Consider the following 17,834-nt stretch of genomic DNA (forward strand, 5'->3'; position numbering starts at 1 on the left):
GTGTTTAAACATACATATGCTTTTAAAATTCTTTTTAGTAGCTTTGACTAAAATATAGTAATTTATTATACTCGAGAAAACTGGAGAAATGAATTGAATACACAGCTGAGTAAATATTTAAAATCTTTGTTTAAGTATGTATGTCTTTTTTAGTTGATTATCAACACTGTTATCGATATTTTTTCTCACAGCTGTTGTTTTGCACTGTTCTTCGTTATCATTATTCGCCAATAATACCTGCAAATATTCAAGTCCAAGAACAAACCATTTAACCTGCAATAGTTCCCACCAAACGACCTTTTAAGGATGGATCAATAAATGGTTCGCAGCTGCGGCTAACCATAAGCATCTAATTGGATTTGAATAGTGAGAAAAACGCTTTTGTTGTGTGAACACTTGGCTTGGTGGGATACACAAATAGATACATTTATATTTATATATACATACATATATATATATATTAAAGTGCATCTGCGCCCACCCTTTGGCTCCCATACAAACACACATACAAAATGAAAGCAACAGGAACAAAGGCAAGAGCTGCTCGTCTCACCAGCCTCACCGATGATGTGTATATTGTACCCGAGGATGCACCCTTTCGTGGCCGTCTACAATTTCTCTTTTCTCAAATTGAAAAAGAATTTGAACAGCTCTATTTAGAGAATCTGCAATGTGAGTTGGAACAAAGTGTATTATTACAATACGACTAAGAGTTATCTTAATTTCAGTGCAAGACAAGCTTGAGAGTGTCATTGCGGTCAACAACAAGGAAACGCCACCCTCACATGAGCAGCAGCAGCAGCAACAACAACTGCAGCAGCAACAACGTACCGAGCGTGCCGGTGTATCAGGTACGGGATTAGGCTTGAGTCCTGCCACCTTGGGAGCCACACCAACATCTCAAGCCGATGATGTGGGTGCCAGTTTGTTAGCCAGTACGCATAAGAGTCTCAAGGCCAAGCTTAGCAGTGCCACAGGTGGGAGCAAGGCAAAGGCCAGCAACAAGATCAAGGCCCAAACTAGTCGCATTGTGTCCAGCTTCAAGAACCAAACTGTCGTCAGCTCAGTAGTTCGAGAATTTGGTGGTCACAAGGATGGCATCTGGCAGGTGGACGCCAAGATGGGGCAACCCATTATCGGGACTGCATCAGCAGATCACACAGCTTGCATTTGGGGCATAGAGAGCGGTCGCTGTCTACTGCAGTATCAGGGACACGCCGGATCGGTAAACTCCCTTAAGTTCCACAAGCATCGTGATTTGGTGCTTACTGGCAGCGGTGATGGAACTGCTCATATCTGGCAAGCGGCTGTCAACTGGGAGGTTCCCAAGTGAGTTTAGTTTTCTCAATGTTATTTTTTGTAATCTAATTTATTTCTATTTTCTATTTCTATATAACAGAAAGGGCCATTCCTCTGAGGAGGAGCTCGATGATAGCGATGAACAGGTAGAGGACAGAGATCGTTTGGACACTTTGCGTACACCTCTCTGCGAATTCACAGGCCCTGGCGGTCATCTATCTGTCGTGGTTGCTGCAGACTGGCTCTCCAGCATGGATCAGATTATAACCGGCAGTTGGGATCGTACCGCCATATTGTGGGATGTCGAAACAGCACAACCTCTACAGCCTTTGACTGGCCACGATCACGAGCTGACACATGTGTCGGCTCATCCCACCCAACGTCTAGTCGTAACAGCTTCTCGAGACACAACCTTTCGTCTGTGGGACTTTCGCGAAGCCAAGTCCAGTGCCGTATCAGTGTTCCAGGGACATACAGAAACGGTAACCTCAAGTGTGTTTGCGCGCGATGATAAAGTAGTGTCTGGATCAGATGATCGTACTATTAAGGTGTGGGAGTTGCGGAATATGCGTTCCGCCCTGGCTACTATACGAACTGATTCTTCGGTTAATCGCTTGGCCGTTTCCAGTGGCGGCATCATTGCCATACCCCATGACAATCGGCAGATTCGTTTATTCGATTTAAATGGTCAAAGGGTGGCTCGATTGCCACGCACTAGTCGACAGGGACATCGCCGCATGGTTTCCTCGGTGGCCTGGGCCGAAGAGCCTCTGCTGAATTGTGATCTATTCTCGTGCGGTTTCGATCGACGCGTCTTTGGCTGGTCTATAATCATGCCGAAGGATAATTGAAAATTACTAAAACCAGGGAAGGTAAGGAGTCGTAAGGGAATGTGAAGAAGTAGAACTAGATGCAGGTGCTCGAATCATGAACAAATACACATGAATATATGTTAACCATATATTCAAATACATATATAGAAAATATCAAGTATTATAATGCCAACAATGTAAACATTTTGTCACCTACGAAACGATGTTGCTTTTATGCCAAGGATATTTATATTATAATCACTGTTATTAGGCATATCCCTAGAACTATTTTTAGCTGTGTTTTATTATAACTAAATATCATAACTTAATCTAAATGTCTAAGGCATGGTTTTAATAAAAACGAACATAATCATTTGTCCACCTTTAGCCTTTAACAATTTTCTATATACATACATACATACATAAATACACTGATACTATCTTTAGTTATTGCTTAACTAATTTAAGAATCAGGAGACCGACGAGTATGCCCAACTCTAACAGAATTATTATAATCAAAAAGACTTTATTGTACAGGACTTCTCGACCAAGCTTTCGAATGATGGCTCTCGATTTGGAAAGATCTCGATCGGCATCTTCCAAACGTCTGGTCGTTCGCAGAAGGGTTTCACGCTGTTGACCCAGCTCGCCCAAAACCTGTAAACAAATGTATAATAGTATTTAAATGGGCTGTGAATCACTTAAGCAGAGTGGTTGAACTTGCCTCCACCCCCATATTTTCGGTTTCAATCGCAATTTGATTGGAACGTTGGATACTCATGCTGGCAGATTGCAAGACATTATAAGTATTGTCTGCCAATGTCTGTTGGCGCTGATTAAAACTATCACTGCCACTGGGTAATTGAGTGTAACCGGAATGGGACATATTTCCTTTTTTTTTCTTTCTAAACCTTAAATGATAACAAAAACAATAGAACTCCAGTATTAATGTTAGCTAACACTGATCCAAGTAACATGTATGCATTTTCCAACACTGAAACATATTCGATAATTAATGCAGTTAGAGTTAAATCTAGAATTGACGTTACTTAACACTGGTTTCAGCAATATGTATGAATTTTCCAGCACTGAAACATATTCGATAAATAGTGCTGCCAGAGTAAACTTCTGGCAACATTACGATACTCCAAAAGGGACAACAACAATATTATATTCGCTGCGTAATTAATTAAATTTTTATTCAGTAAAATCACAAGGAACTTAGTAAAAAGTGGTATCCCCTCAGCGTAGCAATCGTGTTCAATGTAAGTTCAAGTGTTTAAGCACGTAAGGTTGTGGCAAAAACAGTAAAAAAGTTGTGTTACGCAGCGAAAAAGTGTAAAACAAAACGGAAAATGCCAATGGAGCCCCCTTCCCATAAAAACATACATACATTTGTATGCATACATGTGTGTACACACACACACTAACGCAGAGATGGGAATTGTGTTTGTAGTAGTGCGGAGCACAAAAACAAGTAATTTGTGGGCGAGAGGAGAGGAGCCTAAAATCTCTTGATTACCAAAGAAAAAAATTGCACCATATTCAAAATGACACCCCCCATCCTCACCTAGAAAATGGGCGTTTCGTTTTTGGATCTACTCCTTGCTGTTGTCAACATTTGCGTCTTGTTTTTTTCAACATACACAAATCACAATTCATATAAAGATCGCAGTGACCTCGTAATGATTTTTTTCCTTTGTTTGTTGTCTTGCACTTTCTCTGCCAACTAATAATAAGTAATCATCAACAATTTGTTATCGCTACAATGCGGGTACCTCCCCCACTCTACCCCCTTTCTTCCGTTGTAAACATTACTATGTGATCATTCATTGTTGTGAGGTTTAATGAGTCATGCAATTCTGATTCGGACTTATCATTTAGTCTGTGTTGGCATACAAGGAAAAACTCATCCACCCCCACTCCGCACTGTAGTTTCCTTTTCTTTTTTTTTTTTTTTGTTGTTTAATTCAATTAACTAAAATCCATTTCGTATATTTTTAACTAAGAATCAATATACTATATCGTAACGTATTGCAGCCTACCACCCAACAACAATTAAGATAGCTAGAGGAAGCAAAGCCCAAACACAGAAGAATCAATCGAAATGGCCACCCGTAAGAAATCTTTGCTTAAGGTCATCATTTTGGGCGACAGCAGCGTTGGCAAGACATCGCTAATGAACCAATATGTAAACAAACGATTCTCTAATCAATATAAGGCCACAATCGGTGCGGATTTCTGTACAAAAGAGGTTGTAGTCAATGATCGTGTTGTCACAATGCAGGTATGAAGTCATCTTTGTCTTTTCATTAGTATTCTTTTATTTATATTGTTGTTTATTTCCCGATTTGTTTCAGATTTGGGACACTGCTGGCCAGGAACGTTTCCAATCGCTCGGTGTGGCCTTCTATCGTGGGGCCGATTGTTGTGTGCTTGTCTACGATGTTACGGCACCCAATTCGTTTAAGAATCTCGATTCTTGGCGCGATGAGTTCTTAATACAAGCCAGTCCCAGGAATCCAGAGCATTTTCCATTTGTGGTGTTAGGCAATAAGGTCGATTTAGATAACCGTCAGGTGTCCACGCGTCGGGCGCAGCAATGGTGCCAATCGAAAAACGATATTCCCTACTATGAGACTTCCGCCAAGGAGGGTATCAATGTGGAAATGGCGTTTCAGACTATAGCTAAAAATGCACTTGATCAGGAGGCAGATGCAGAGGTTATTAACGATTTTCCAGATCAGATCATATTGAATTCGCAAAATAATCGTCCGGGCAATCAAGATAATTGCCAGTGTTAATCCAGCAGCATCAAGAACAACGCAACGTGCATAATTGCAAAAAAAAAATCTATATTATAATTAATAATATATATATAAATATGCAACATAATAATAATGGCGATGGACAGAAACGTGTTCTAATATTAAGTAAAACAATTTGAGAAAAAACAGCATAGTAATTAATTACCAAATAGGCAGCAAAGTTCAGATTTCATACATACAACGCGTGATCCCCGAACCGTTCTTTAAATATGCACATGCTCTGTGTACTCGTAAAATTATCAAAAATTTAATTCATACCTATAAAACATACAAATATCCTACACTCACTCCCCCGCCTGTCCTAGTACTATTTCTGCCATTTAATTAGCAAATTCGTAGCACGCAAAAACAGGTGGAGCATTATCAGAATACAATTAATTAAATCAGCATATACGACTCCAACAAAACAAAAAAAAAATCTTGTGATTGTAAATTTAATAAAAACAATTTTCTTTTTAACAAAACAAAAAAAAAATATAATTAAATATATTTAATTATTTCTATGCATGTTTGAAATTGGCAAAAGTTAAGATAAAGAAGCCGCACATTTGAAATTTACTTTAACTTCAGCATAAATAATATCCATATATATAAACTATTTCTTGTATGTACTATATTCCATGTATTATTATTGTTTATTCTTTGCCGTTTTGGTAATTCGTGGCATCGGATTTGTGTGTACTTTTTGTGTAATTTGTCTTTCTTTAATTGTTTTATACCATATAAAAAATAAAAATAATACATAAGCTGAGAGCAAATAACTGTTACATTTATTGTGCGCTTTACAGCGCAATGTTAAACGTATTTGGCACAGCTGTTTCTGTTAATTGCGTATAGTCCAGTCTTTTGTTTTCGTTTGGTTGCAATGGCTCCACCACCACCAGCACCGCCACCACCTGGGACAATAATTGGGCTAAGGATTCCACCAGAACAACAAGGGGAGCAACATCACGCACTTGTCATACAAATGCCCAATGACGAATGTGCCTGGGCACTTGGTTATCCAAATATTCAAAAGGGCTGCTTCTTGGGTCGTGTCTGTCAATATGCCCAACCAAAGCAGTGCCAATACTATGAGATCGGTAGTCTGCTACAAGTTAGTTAATTTTCTTGACATAAAAAGGAATCATCATCCCCATTGAAAGTCTCACACTTCTTAGGTGGGACCCACATGTGGACTGACGGCCTTGAGTATGATGCTTAATGGAGAGCCCACACCTGAAGATCTTTTGGCAGATGCCAGGAAAAATGAGTACACTTTAAACGGTGAAATGTTTAGTGCTCAATATTTGTACGAGCTAACCCGTAGACATCTGGCCCACCGCACTGGATCCTGCCAGCTCCATGAGGGTGCTCTGGACTGTGATAAAATAAAGAAACTATTGCGAGCAGGTGGTTGCTTGCTGGTGCCGTATCCTTTTGAAAAACTAAAAACATAAGGTTACTTATTTTTAAGCTCGGATTTAAATTGCGATTTAAATTGGAATTCATTTGATTCCCTCTGTTGCGCGTAACAGCTCGTTCGGTGTCGTTAGTGTTGTGAAACAAGTTTATTGTACGGTGCTTTGCAGTGGTAAATTTGAAACAGTGATGCCAGAATTTGCAAATATCTCAATCGTATTTGTTTGATTATTGCTATTTCCTTTAATTTATCAGTTCAAAACAATATACTTATTAATTAAATGGCCACCGAAGAGGAACAGGTAACCAGCATCAACAATATGCCAAAATAATTGCATTAACCGATGTACTTTTAGCTTAGTCAAGTCATATTGCCGGTAAAGGAGCCGCTGGATCTTATCCGGTTGAGTCTGGACGAGAAGGTTTATGTGAAGATGCGAAATGAACGGGAGCTTCGTGGCCGATTGCATGTAAGTTTGCTTAGCCATTTGCAGCATTATTCATTTAACTCATTATTTTTGCGGGCACAGGCTTTTGATCAGCATTTGAACATGGTGCTAGGAGATGCCGAAGAGACTGTCACCACAGTGGAAATCGACGAGGAGACATACGAAGAAGTCTACAAAACCACAAAACGAACCATACCCATGCTATTTGTGAGAGGCGATGGTGTTATCCTAGTCTCGCCGCCTATGCGAGTGGGTTAGAGTTATTTTGAGATCCCTTTATTGTATAGAAACTCCTTTTTTAACATTTCTTAATAATAAAAATCTACACATTTGTAATTTGTGCAAAAAGTTCATCTTCATTCTACTGAAGCCTATTGAACAAATGGTTGTCCTTAGTTTATTAACGTTTTAGCTACGATGCTGATACGAATCATGCACCATGCTTGAAGTTCGGTCATCGAGCCCATTGGGCACTTGTTGTGGGTTTCCTAGTGGACGAAAACGATGAAGTTGGTACCATCATTCGCGTTTAGCTAAACACTTATATATAATCCAATTTATTTGCAGTTTTATGTTTTGGCTCGCCATGGAAAAACACGTAATCTAGCCGTTTGGTCACTTGCCACTCTCAGCGAAAGTAATGGGAATCTAACACAGTTTGCTCAACCGAAAGGCTACCCCGATTGTACTTTCCAGCAGCCAGAAGGAGGCTTGGATGGTCCTTTAGGACTGAAGAACCGCTGCATACTAATTAATGGACTACCACAACAGATTGTTCATGTTTGCTGAGTGAAATTGGAATGTTAAAAAACTGTCATTGTTCGTTTTGTTTTCAACTTTAATATATTTTATAGTACATTTATAAATTACACGTCTTACAATACATTTTTCACTTTGTTTTCGCAATCATCTCGGTACCCCAAATCTCTTTTTGCTCATTCAATTTAAATTTGCTTATTGTTGGGTTACAGGAAGAGAGTAGAAGAAAAACACTCAGAAGTTTTGCATTAATTTTGCAGTAATAATTTGCAACTACGATTACAGATTTACATACATAAATACAATATATTGTACGGCTTCCTCAATATACACGTATATGTTATATATATATAGTATATAGAGAAAAAGATATATTTGATATATATAACCATTAACCATTCGCTAATACAATTTGTGTTTAAACGTTCCACAAATGGAAAAATCACAACAATAAGAGTAGTACACATTGTATATGGTAAATGTCCATTAGGTAGTTATATATATATTGTAAGGTTTTACATTTAGTTAATATGTCTGATTTTAGATAGTTTATAGGCGACGGGTTTGGTTAAATAGCCAAATAGTTGGTAGTTTTTCTTCAATTGAGCCAATTAGCTCTTGTGTAAGCGGCAGTGGATTCTTTTGTCCACAGTTGAGATCAGGAATGGGCCTATGTTTGGCGCAGTTTGATGGGATGGTATGGAGACATCTAAAGCTGTACTAATTGTAAGTGGAACCATAGTAGATTGGCTGGTTTAAATATACCGAAAGAGCAAAATTGAAACGGTAACTACAAAAGTTTACACTTTTCTTGTACACATACATACATTTATGATATTTTAGATACGCATAGTCAAAGTGATTTCATTCTTAGTATTTATAATTTGTATAAGCAGTATTATTGATTAATGGATCCTATATATGTATGGTCTGATCTGTAGATGTCTGTCTGTCTATCTGTCTGTGTGTGTGTGTGTGTGTGTGTGTGTGTGTGTGTGTGTGTGTGTGTGTGATGCGGTTTTGGAAAGAATTCACAATTTCAACTTAAACGAGAATTTACTTGCTAATATGTAGGATAATATTTTATTAACTAAACAAATTTACAGTCACTAATTATTTAATAAATTATCATTATTTTCAGTTTAAAATATTATTGCCGCGCAAGTTTCTGCCATCCTTGCTCTATATGTATATGTAGGTATGTTTGTGTGTGTGTGTGTGTAAATGACTAGGATAGTTCAGCACAGGACATGGGAGTGCAGCCTATAAGGGCAATGGGAAAATTCTTGACATGAGTTTGCCATTGAGAGGAGACCTGGAAGAATTTCACGCCAGTCCATTCGGTACCATCGATGAAGACTATAAAAGAAAGAGCACATAGAATGATTAGTATTTAATTTAATTGGTTTAACGCAAAAAGTTGGTGCCTACCCCTAAGTGGTACTGGATGCGATTGCTTAGGTGAGCAAATCAGGCGTGCAACGCCTTCTACACACTGCTCCTTCTCGAGATCACGTTCCTTGTCCTTCTTTTTGCCCAAACGCATAACTAAATCGATAAACAAAGGAATCAATTAGGTCATATTTCACTCCGGAATCTTTTAATTTTCAATATGACTTACTTTGCTTCTGCTTCTTTTCCTTGGTGGCAAAACTAACAGTCAGTCCATTGGACATATCACCCAGTTGCTGTGCATGTTGTGGCAGTCGCCACACCTGCAGATTTCTAAACGTACTCTTAATGCTATTCTTTCCGCCGCCCGACTCACTGCCCCGCGACATGCCGCTCTTTGATTCCTTTGTATGCATCTCCCCTGGCCGCACTACGGGCCAGTAGTCAACTTGAAGTTCCACGGCTTCCGCAGGTGATCCAGCTAGAGATCCGGTAAATGTCTGTTGTTGCAAGGATGACGGTGTGCTTAGAGATTCGCTGGCAATGCGTTCCCGATGTGATGAAGCCGACGATGGAGGCGTTTGCAACGGCGGCGAAATGCGTCCCATGAGCTGTTGTTGTTGCTGCTGTGGCGGCGAACCGGACAACATGCCATGTACATTGGAGGAGCTCTGATTGCCAATCGGAATTGCTGGACTAGACGAGCCACCGCCACCACTGCCACCTGTATTGGAGCCAGCCACATTTTCCTCAAGATCCAGCGATGCCTGAGCACCATCGAAATAGCCAATGCGTACATCCTGAAAAAGACAAGAAGACCATTTACTCCTTACGGTTTAGCTTAACGGGAGCGGCATCTACTTACGCTAACAAACGGCACAAAGATTTGACAGGAATCCTCATCCTTGTAGTTAACCATAGCCTCTGCTATGGGTATCTGAGTGCAAGGTCCGGCTGCATGTAGATAGCGTTGTATACGCTGCACCAGCTCCGCAATGTCTGATTTGGCCACACCCACCGCATCGGCTAGATTGGCGGTCAGAACTGTGGCATTCACCGTGGTCACAGCGCTGACAGCCGCCGCAGTGGCAGCTGCTCTCTCACACAGTTGCGTCCAATTATCGGATCCAAACATGGCCGCATACGTCTGATCCATCTGGCTGAGATGACGGGACACGCTGCCGCAGCTGCCGCCAATGGGCACCAGATAGAAGCGCAGATGATTCAACCAGTCTGGCGGACGTACACCAAGCAATTCCACATAGTGTCGCAGAGTGGCTCCCTGCAGCCAATCGCCGCCAATGAGCAGCACCTTGACCGTATGCGGTGGTTTGGCATTTGAGTTGCAACTGCAAAACCAAACAGATCATCAGTTAGGGATAAAGGAGGGAACAAGAACGGCTGAGTACTTACTACTTCTGGATCTTGGCCATTAGAGCCTGCAGCACTGCTTTAACCTCGGCCGTGTTTTGCGGCACAAAGGCCGGCTTAAAGGAGTTGGCAAAAAGTGTTACCAGCTTGGCCAGCAGTCCACTGCCACCCAATGCCTCTGGCGGACTGATAATGGTCACCACTTCGGGTATGGCATTGTCCTCACCGGCGAATTCCCGGCTCAGTTGATCGAGAAGCATTTTTCGTGGCTCCACATTGGTGGGCGACAGACACGTCTCCAGCACCGATCTTGGCTCGGAGCTCAAGCTGAGGGTGTGCTTACGCTTGCCCCCACCGCCTCCGCTGGTGTTGTTGGTGCCGCTGTTGGCCCCGCTGCCACTTCCCTGGACTATGTTTTGCGTATTGCTGGTGGTCCGAAAGAGACGCGAACGCTTCTCGGACTGGGCTGGCGTTACCAGATTGCCACTACCCATGCTGGTGGCCACTGAGCTCACTGGGGTCAATTGCTGATATTGCTGCTGATTCAGACGCATGTAGTCCTTGTCCCCACGTGGGGGACTGTTCTGAGGATCCGAGTTCTGGCCATCGGTATAGCCAGTACCGGCATTACCCTCATTTCCGGAGCTATCCTGACCGCCGCGATCTGTGGGAAGACATGAAATTAGAAATGAATTCAATGGACACAAAGTACAAGAAAGGCTGGACAGATAGACAGGCAGACAGGCAGAAGGAATGGAGGTCATGGGACTAAGAGATACGTGTGAGTGACTGGGGAGGGGGTTACATGCACAGCAAATGGAGGACAGCACAGCAAATCAGAATTGTCAGACCAAATGGCGGCGGTGGCGGTGTCTTAGCAATGTCAAGTGAAACCAAAAATACGCATCCAAAGAGTTTCAAGGTGCTCTTGTGCGCGCGTAGCCGTAAAATGTAACCGGAACCGTAGCGCGCCCTTTCCTTTCCTTTCGTCATATTCACTCTTCCAACCAACTTGGAGTGGGAACGCATTGTGAATAAATAAATCATAAAAACTAAGGCTGGCCGAAAATACAATTAAAGCGTTTTTATTTTTATTACCGCGACGCCCACCACACACGCGTCCCCAAAAATGAAGGTAATGAATGGCCAATGCGTCCCCTCCCCTCCCCGCCAGAGCCACCGCTCTATTTTAATCAAAAACTAAAGAAAAAGGGGGCACAAAAACCAAGTTCAAGAAAATGATGGAGTGAGTCGCCTCGACTTGACGACAATGCCGACCAAGTTCTTTGATTTTCGGTAACACATGGTGGAGAAGGAGTTGGATGGAGGAGGACGACGAGAACATGTGTTTGGGGGGTTTAATTGGCGGCTTATTTAGTTTCGTTGGGATGAAATTCCAATATTTATATGGCGAGTGTGGATCATGCAGGCACACTGTCCAACAAATACTAAAAAAAAAAAAAAAAAATAGTCTCCTTTTCTCTTTTTATTTAAACAATATGAAACGCAAACACAAGAGAACAAAACGGGGATGCACAATGCAAGCAAACGATTTGGCAGGCATAAACATATATAGTATATATATAGTTGGAAATCATAAAAGGCATATACAGATTGATTTTGCTGCTGTTAGAGTGGAGTGTGTGGAGTGTCTAGTTTGGGGTGGATGAATGGTGGGTGGTTGATACAGACGTAGCTAATGGTGTTGTTGCATGTGTTGTGCATGTGTGGGTGTGTGAGTGTGCGTGAGTCTTTAGTTTCATTCTTTTTTTTTGTTTTTCTTGGGGTGCGAGGCAGGACAAGGGATTAAAAGAGTTTCTTAATAAACACATACACTCGAAAAAAAGAACAATTCATTCTGACTCAATACATTGCATTTTGTATTATTTGAGCATAAAAGAGTTCTGCTTTTATTTATTTATATATTTAAAAGGTGAAGCTCACACATTGATTTTAGTTTAGCTGACACACCATGCGTATACGTTATTTTTTGGCCATATGATGTGAGCCACAAAAGGAGCTACTAATGCAACATGAATTAGGTTGGTCAAACCTGACAAACATTTGAATTGATCGAAGACTTTTTTGCTAGCAATCGTCATTATGTATTATAAATAAACGTTGAAATTTGTTTAAGATGAATTTTAGCTCCTATATTTGACGATAAGTATAAGAATTTGACCTTAAGTGATTTCTTTCTTGAAAATAACAAATATTGGTGGATAATTTGTGATTGTTTTTGATGGAAAATCTTACAAGTCGACAGAATTATAAAACTCTACTTGATCGAATCAATTAATTTCATTAACTATAGTTTTCTCTTTCTTTAGCTATAGTTCTATCTTTTCGAGTATACGTATTGGTAAAATAGTATATAATAAACAGATTTTCATTAAAAAGTGAGTGTGTATGTGTTTGAGTGGCATGTGTGTATGTTGTTTGGTGTGGTGTGGTGTGGTATGGTGTGCGGCATGTGTGTGTTTGTGAATAAAATTTGAATATGGGAAATGATTCTTGATGTTCTTTCTATCTTTTTCTTTTTGTGATGACAGAGAACGGGGTTTTAGGGTGTGGTGGTAGGGGTGGTTGTGGGGTATAGGGTATACTAGAAATTGAAACTATTTGTTTTTGTTTTTGGATTTGCTGTAATTTACACAGACCTGGTGTTGTTGCCGAATTGTTATTGTTTGTTAAATGAATGCATTTTTGGTTTTTGTTATTTTCAATATTGTATGATGAATTGGTCAATTGGTCACTTTTATCCGATGATCTGCGCTCAGAGTTGCCTGCAAGAGATTTTGAGATTTTTGTTGTTTGTTTGTTGTTGTTGTTGTTGTTCAAGCCATGCATTATGTATTTATATGTTGTTATTGTTTTGGTTTCATTGTTTGTTGTTCTGATTCGATTTGGTTTGGTTTTTAGTATACAATAAATTAAAATTATAATAACATAATAAACGAAATTAATATTAAATACGCTACAAAAGAGTTTTTTTTTTTTTGTTTTAAGATTTGAAAATATTATCAAGTTTTACTCTTAAAAGCTAAGCAAAGCTACACACATTTTTGTTGTTCTTGTTGTTGTTGTTTATTTGGAAATTTGTCGTTTGTTTTGCATAGAAAAGTGTTGCACAAACTTAAAGAGATAAAGGATAAAGAGAGAAACAGAGAGAGAGAGAGAGAGAGCGAGAGAGACAGAGAGAGAGAGAGAGAGAGAGAGACAGAGACATAGAGATAGGGGGACAAAGGTCAGACAAATGGTGTATCCATCTCTTATTCAGTCTGAAAGTTCTATGTGAAAAACCAGGACAAAAATGTGTCCTGCAGATGTGTCAGTATGTGTGTGTGTGTGCGGTCTTCTGCGTATGCGTGTATGTGTGTGTGTGTCTACCCTTGACCCAAACTATTAGCAAATAGACAGACTGACAGAGAGTTAGGCTAAAAGCAGAAAGAGTCGTCCAGTTCTTTGTGGCTGCAACATTTCGTTACGGAAACGGATATAATGAAAATAAGAAGCAGCCAACTTCCTTTTCTGATTATTACCCAAAGCTAAAGAGCTATCCTTTATATTATATATATACTTAGTTGTGCGTGCTTTTGTGTGTGTCTGTGTGTGTGTGTTTGTGGATATATTTTTTATTTTTTCTTGTCGTTAAACTCAAACGCAACGCATTTAAAGCCAAACAGGAATTAGAGCAAAAATCGCTTAATGAATTCCAATTAACATGAAGAATGCACAAACGCATGGTAAGTAAGTCATAATAATAATTGCATATATGCTTAAATACTTTTCTCTCTTTTTTTTCAGACTTACCCGCAGCTCCGCCGCCGACGCCGCCTCCGCCTAGCCCTCCACCATTGCCGGTGATGCTGTCGTGCAGCATAATCCGTGAATTCGTAAAGAACGGACGCAATGATGGCTTTGGCGTCGATCCAATTGATATGCTATCCATATCGGGCCCAGAGTCATCGCCCTCGCAGCACGACAACGATTCCAGCTCATGGAAAAGTGCATCCAAATCCCGTTCGCCACGCAAAGCTGCCGTGCCACGATGCGATTCACCCTCAAGCTCCTCACTGGCCTTGAAACGCTTTAAAAGAGCAACAATTTTTTGCTTTATATTACGCTGCTGCAGCGAAATTGTCTGCAAAAAAAGAGAATATAAACAAAAAGTTTTTATTTAAATTAAGTCAGGGATGAAAAGCCTCATGAAATTAGGCCAAAAAGGGTTTGCCTTTATTAAAGTTCTTTAAATATATTTAAAAAATTCAAGATGTTCTTAAACTTGACTTGTTTTTAGGTTTTTGTTTTCCATTTCCGTTTTCAACTTTTCTAGGAAAAACATTCGTTAATTTACAATCCTTTCTATTATCCCTTCAGTATCGTTCGAACTCGAGAGCCACCGACTGGACTAGACTAGGAGCTATATCGTATTGTTTAAAGATTATGTTATCTCTTAAACCTTTAAACTTTATGTGAATGAGGGGAGAACGCTTCCCTTTGATGTCAACTGATGTTGTAAATAGATTTTTAGGGAGAATTTGATATCTTTAATTTTACAAGGTAATAAAGTTTGTTTTTGCACAACCCTTTTGAAGGATGGAAACAACGTGATGTTAATGAGACTTGAAACCTTTTTTTCCCCACAACAACTTAATTGCCTTACACACACACACACACACCGAGAGGGAGAGAGAAAAACATACGTATTTACATAAAGGTAATAGCAGCTACATTAAAGGCAGCAACCTAAAACCAGGAGACAATTAAACAAAGTCTCAAGGACTCAAAGTGATGGGGTAACAAAATTGATGCAACTTTTTAATTGCTCATCTCATCTCTCATCTTTTTCTACTTCTGCCTGTCATTAGAGGCAAGATGATGGGTTGGATTGCAGGAGGAGGAACTGGAGGAGGTGTTGTCTTTCGTTTTTTTTTTTTATCAACAACAGACATTTAAATGATCCTGCATTAAATGGCAATGACAATAACAGCCACAGGCTTCTTTTACACCTGTGCAACACATCCGGTTCGTTGCCATCTCAAAAGAGGGACAACAGCTCTGGCTCCGGCTCTGGCTTTAGCCATGCTCTAGGCCATGCTCTCACAAATTGCCATAATTGGTTGGAACAGATTGACTGTGCTTGCGATTTAAATATTTAAGTCAAGTGCTTAAGGTAAACGACACAATTAGAGCTCCTTGGTTGCTTTGTGTTTTACAAAAATATGTTTCTCAAGTGCGTAAACGTTGTAAATATTTGAAATTGATTTTCTAATTATACACAAAACAGGGGCAAGCGAAGAAAGAGAATTTTTAATAAGGTGCGTGTTGTTTGCGTGTTTTGCCTTCTCGTATTCTGACAGTCAGCCAGTCAGTCAGGCAGTCATTCATTCATATACATTTCCACTGACTCATTCATTCACTAGCCCCATTCACACGCCCAATCTCTCACACACTCATTGGAGTCACTCTCCCTCTCTCTCTTGTGAGTCGACTTCGAATTTCTATTTCTGTTGCAAAACAACGTATTGCATATCTTAAGGCGCCTCACCGACAGCGACAGGTGTGTGTTAAAGACGTCAGAACCTTGCACGCGTTTTAAACTTATCTTGGTTATATTTTTAGAGAAAATCCCCTCTTTGGTTCATGATTCAAACGGACAAAGGACAAGGACATTAACAGGAATAAGGACAAAAACCGTGTTAAGCGGCATAACGAAATCAAAGTTAAGCGCATTGCGTGGGCAATGCCAACTAAGATAAATAGTACAACTAAAATAAGTTAAACCACAAAGTAGAAAACATTCTATCTAACACGAAGGTGGCTTAGTTCAAAGCCTCTAGCCGCTAGTTGCCATGTTTTACAATGTGTTCTCAAGCAAACAAATCAGATGACATAGTCATTACAAAATATAGTTCTATTTTGTTTCTAATGGAAGTGGGCGGTGGATTTCGCCATTTACCTACAGTTGTCAAGGCATTAAATGAAATGCAGTTCATGGTCATGATGTCTTCTAAGTAAATGTATGCCAAGTCAAATAGAATCGCATAACAAACGACAACAACAGCAACAGCAACGGCAATATGCCAAGGCCGCCTAAGAAAACAATTGTCAAACTAGTATTGTATCAGAAAGAAATGTCTACCATACCATATCTATGTGCATGCATGATATGAATATATGTATATGTATGTACAATATCTAAATATATATAGAATACAAAATATTTTTGCTTTGCGGAAATGATTGCAGACACACGCCTGTTCATATGGGGTAGAGGGCGGCCCCTGGGAAATGTATTTACAATTTATGCCCCAATATTGAGATACAAAAAATAAATAAAAAGACCGAATCTTGCATCAACTGACTTAAAATTTCACAACAATTGCAAATGCCTAAGAATAGAGTCATCAATTTGGCTTATTACTCTTGGGATTAATTTATATATAGCTAATCAATAGCTTAGTTAGCAGCTAAATACTTAATATGTTCAACTTTTCTTTATTACTTTTCCGGTTTTCTTCAAAGAGAGTCAACAATGAGTCTTTAAACTTCAAACTTGACTAACTAATTTAACCATTTTATCAAACTATATTTTGTTGTTACTAAATTATGCAATCGATTTACTTGTTTGGCTTTGGTTAATCTTTGACTCGTAGATCTTAATTAAAATTTTGTTCATATTTCTGCTGCTACCTTTCATTTTTCCTTTTATTTGGACTCACCCACCTCGCTCCATAGGGGCGGACAGGGGCAGTGGCTCTTTCTCTTGTTTTGCTTTTTGCCTTGTATTTGCTGTCTTAGTCAGCGTAAATGTATTAAAAACAAAATACAAAAAAATACACCATAGACAAAAGGTGTGTGTGTGTGTGTGTGTGTATGTAATCTATATAGATAGCAACAAAATGAGGCAAAAATGATATTTATTCACTTTGCATAATGAAATTTTTCAGCTGCCAAAATTGTAAATCCCCGACCCTCCCCTTTACGACCATCTGACTATGTATCCCACCTAAATATATCTATACACATGATAATATACATACATATATACGTGTAAGTGTACGCAACAATTTTGGGTAATTATATAAAATAATTGTTGCTCTATTGTTGTTGTTGTAAGTATCGGGGACACAGCTGTTGTGGCCTACACACACAGTTACACACAAGAAGGAGAGGCGTCTCCTCCTCTCATCTATGTATATAGACACTCACCCGACTGAACTTGGTACGGGACGAGCTCTTGTCCTTCATCTCGAATTCACTATCACTGTCAACCCCAACCGGATGATGATGATGCTGCTCCGTATGATGGCCGGCTAATGTACAATCCTCAATGCCAGATCTTTGCAATTTATTACGATATTTACGCATATCATGCTTGGCCGGATTATAATCACCCTTTGGATCGTAGGCACGGATAATGCCCAATTCGTTGGCCTCGTCGTTAAATTCACCAGAACTAAATTCAGCCTCTTCGTCCTCGTCAGAGAATTCAGCAACGCGATCTGCAGCGGATTGGA

At 39.7% G+C, this 17,834-nt stretch overlaps 6 protein-coding genes across 9 annotated transcripts in view; 4 read left to right on the plus strand and 2 right to left on the minus strand.

Annotated features, from left to right (window-relative positions):
* Positions 1-194: 194 nt before the first annotated feature.
* Wdr37 (WD repeat domain 37) lies at positions 195-2,509 on the plus strand. Of its 2 annotated transcripts, XM_068296874.1 has the most exons (4): positions 200-366; positions 467-672; positions 729-1,329; positions 1,400-2,509. In XM_068296874.1, the coding sequence occupies exons 2-4, from the start codon at positions 513-515 to the stop codon at positions 2,148-2,150; spliced, it is 1,512 nt and encodes a 503-aa protein (XP_068152975.1). In that variant the 5' UTR covers positions 200-366; positions 467-512; the 3' UTR covers positions 2,151-2,509. The 2 variants fall into 2 exon arrangements, with proteins under 2 accessions (XP_068152974.1, XP_068152975.1); XM_068296873.1 differs by having other exon boundaries at positions 195-672.
* Vti1b (Vesicle transport through interaction with t-SNAREs 1b) lies at positions 2,217-3,067 on the minus strand. Its single transcript, XM_068296881.1, has 2 exons — positions 2,836-3,067; positions 2,217-2,768 (listed from the first exon to the last, which is right to left on the minus strand). The coding sequence occupies exons 1-2, from the start codon at positions 2,995-2,997 to the stop codon at positions 2,559-2,561; spliced, it is 372 nt and encodes a 123-aa protein (XP_068152982.1). The 5' UTR covers positions 2,998-3,067; the 3' UTR covers positions 2,217-2,558.
* Positions 3,068-3,214: 147 nt separating this feature from the next.
* Positions 3,215-5,700, plus strand: Rab7 (RAS oncogene family member Rab7). The gene is made up of 3 exons (XM_068297400.1): positions 3,215-3,376; positions 4,152-4,398; positions 4,472-5,700. Exons 2-3 carry the CDS (start codon positions 4,219-4,221, stop codon positions 4,913-4,915), a joined length of 624 nt encoding a protein of 207 aa, XP_068153501.1. The 5' UTR covers positions 3,215-3,376; positions 4,152-4,218; the 3' UTR covers positions 4,916-5,700.
* A 75-nt stretch (positions 5,701-5,775) lies between these two features.
* Positions 5,776-7,674, plus strand: LOC137582743 (actin maturation protease). Its single transcript, XM_068297399.1, has 4 exons — positions 5,776-6,035; positions 6,100-6,350; positions 7,202-7,298; positions 7,357-7,674. Exons 1-4 carry the CDS (start codon positions 5,805-5,807, stop codon positions 7,576-7,578), a joined length of 801 nt encoding a protein of 266 aa, XP_068153500.1. The 5' UTR covers positions 5,776-5,804; the 3' UTR covers positions 7,579-7,674.
* Positions 6,492-7,137, plus strand: LSm3 (U6 snRNA-associated Sm-like protein LSm3). Its single transcript, XM_068297401.1, has 3 exons — positions 6,492-6,642; positions 6,697-6,810; positions 6,871-7,137. Exons 1-3 carry the CDS (start codon positions 6,622-6,624, stop codon positions 7,045-7,047), a joined length of 312 nt encoding a protein of 103 aa, XP_068153502.1. The 5' UTR covers positions 6,492-6,621; the 3' UTR covers positions 7,048-7,137.
* The window catches only part of KrT95D (phosphofurin acidic cluster sorting protein KrT95D), a 32,790-nt gene continuing 22,562 nt past the window's right edge, over positions 7,607-17,834 (minus strand). For 2 of the 3 annotated variants that reach the window (XM_068297392.1, XM_068297394.1), the window contains 8 exons: positions 17,527-17,819; positions 14,125-14,455; positions 12,972-13,097; positions 10,354-10,975; positions 9,806-10,289; positions 9,170-9,740; positions 8,980-9,096; positions 7,607-8,907 (listed from right to left, as the gene is read on the minus strand). In XM_068297392.1, coding sequence (XP_068153493.1) covers positions 8,777-8,907; positions 8,980-9,096; positions 9,170-9,740; positions 9,806-10,289; positions 10,354-10,975; positions 12,972-13,097; positions 14,125-14,455; positions 17,527-17,819 — 2,675 coding nt within the window. In that variant the 3' untranslated portion in view covers positions 7,607-8,776. The remainder of the gene's footprint in view (positions 8,908-8,979; positions 9,097-9,169; positions 9,741-9,805; positions 10,290-10,353; positions 10,976-12,971; positions 13,098-14,124; positions 14,456-17,526; positions 17,820-17,834) is intronic. The other variant, XM_068297393.1, reaches the window with a different exon arrangement.

This window comes from Drosophila tropicalis, unplaced genomic scaffold (assembly GCF_018151085.1).
Source record: "Drosophila tropicalis isolate 14030-0801.00 unplaced genomic scaffold, ASM1815108v1 contig_859, whole genome shotgun sequence".
Classification (NCBI taxonomy): Eukaryota; Metazoa; Arthropoda; class Insecta; order Diptera; family Drosophilidae; genus Drosophila; species Drosophila tropicalis.

What these genes read in the sequence shown, in the direction of transcription:
- Wdr37 (XM_068296873.1), top strand. Translation starts at nt 513, where the DNA reads ATGAAAGCAACAGGAACAAAGGCAAGAGCTGCTCGTCTCACCAGCCTC. An exon ending in CTATTTAGAGAATCTGCAAT is followed by an intron (nt 673 to 728) that starts GTGAGTTGGAAC and finishes TCTTAATTTCAG; the next exon opens with TGCAAGACAAGCTTGAGAGT. An exon ending in GTCAACTGGGAGGTTCCCAA is followed by an intron (nt 1,330 to 1,399) that starts GTGAGTTTAGTT and finishes TCTATATAACAG; the next exon opens with AAAGGGCCATTCCTCTGAGG.
- Vti1b (XM_068296881.1), bottom strand. Translation starts at nt 2,997, where the DNA reads ATGTCCCATTCCGGTTACACTCAATTACCCAGTGGCAGTGATAGTTTT. An exon ending in CCGAAAATATGGGGGTGGAG is followed by an intron (nt 2,769 to 2,835) that starts GCAAGTTCAACC and finishes ATTTGTTTACAG; the next exon opens with GTTTTGGGCGAGCTGGGTCA.
- Rab7 (XM_068297400.1), top strand. Translation starts at nt 4,219, where the DNA reads ATGGCCACCCGTAAGAAATCTTTGCTTAAGGTCATCATTTTGGGCGAC. An exon ending in ATCGTGTTGTCACAATGCAG is followed by an intron (nt 4,399 to 4,471) that starts GTATGAAGTCAT and finishes GATTTGTTTCAG; the next exon opens with ATTTGGGACACTGCTGGCCA.
- LOC137582743 (XM_068297399.1), top strand. Translation starts at nt 5,805, where the DNA reads ATGGCTCCACCACCACCAGCACCGCCACCACCTGGGACAATAATTGGG. An exon ending in AGATCGGTAGTCTGCTACAA is followed by an intron (nt 6,036 to 6,099) that starts GTTAGTTAATTT and finishes CACACTTCTTAG; the next exon opens with GTGGGACCCACATGTGGACT. An exon ending in GGTGGTTGCTTGCTGGTGCC is followed by an intron (nt 6,351 to 7,201) that starts GTATCCTTTTGA and finishes TTAACGTTTTAG; the next exon opens with CTACGATGCTGATACGAATC.
- LSm3 (XM_068297401.1), top strand. Translation starts at nt 6,622, where the DNA reads ATGGCCACCGAAGAGGAACAG. An exon ending in TGGCCACCGAAGAGGAACAG is followed by an intron (nt 6,643 to 6,696) that starts GTAACCAGCATC and finishes ATGTACTTTTAG; the next exon opens with CTTAGTCAAGTCATATTGCC. An exon ending in AGCTTCGTGGCCGATTGCAT is followed by an intron (nt 6,811 to 6,870) that starts GTAAGTTTGCTT and finishes TTGCGGGCACAG; the next exon opens with GCTTTTGATCAGCATTTGAA.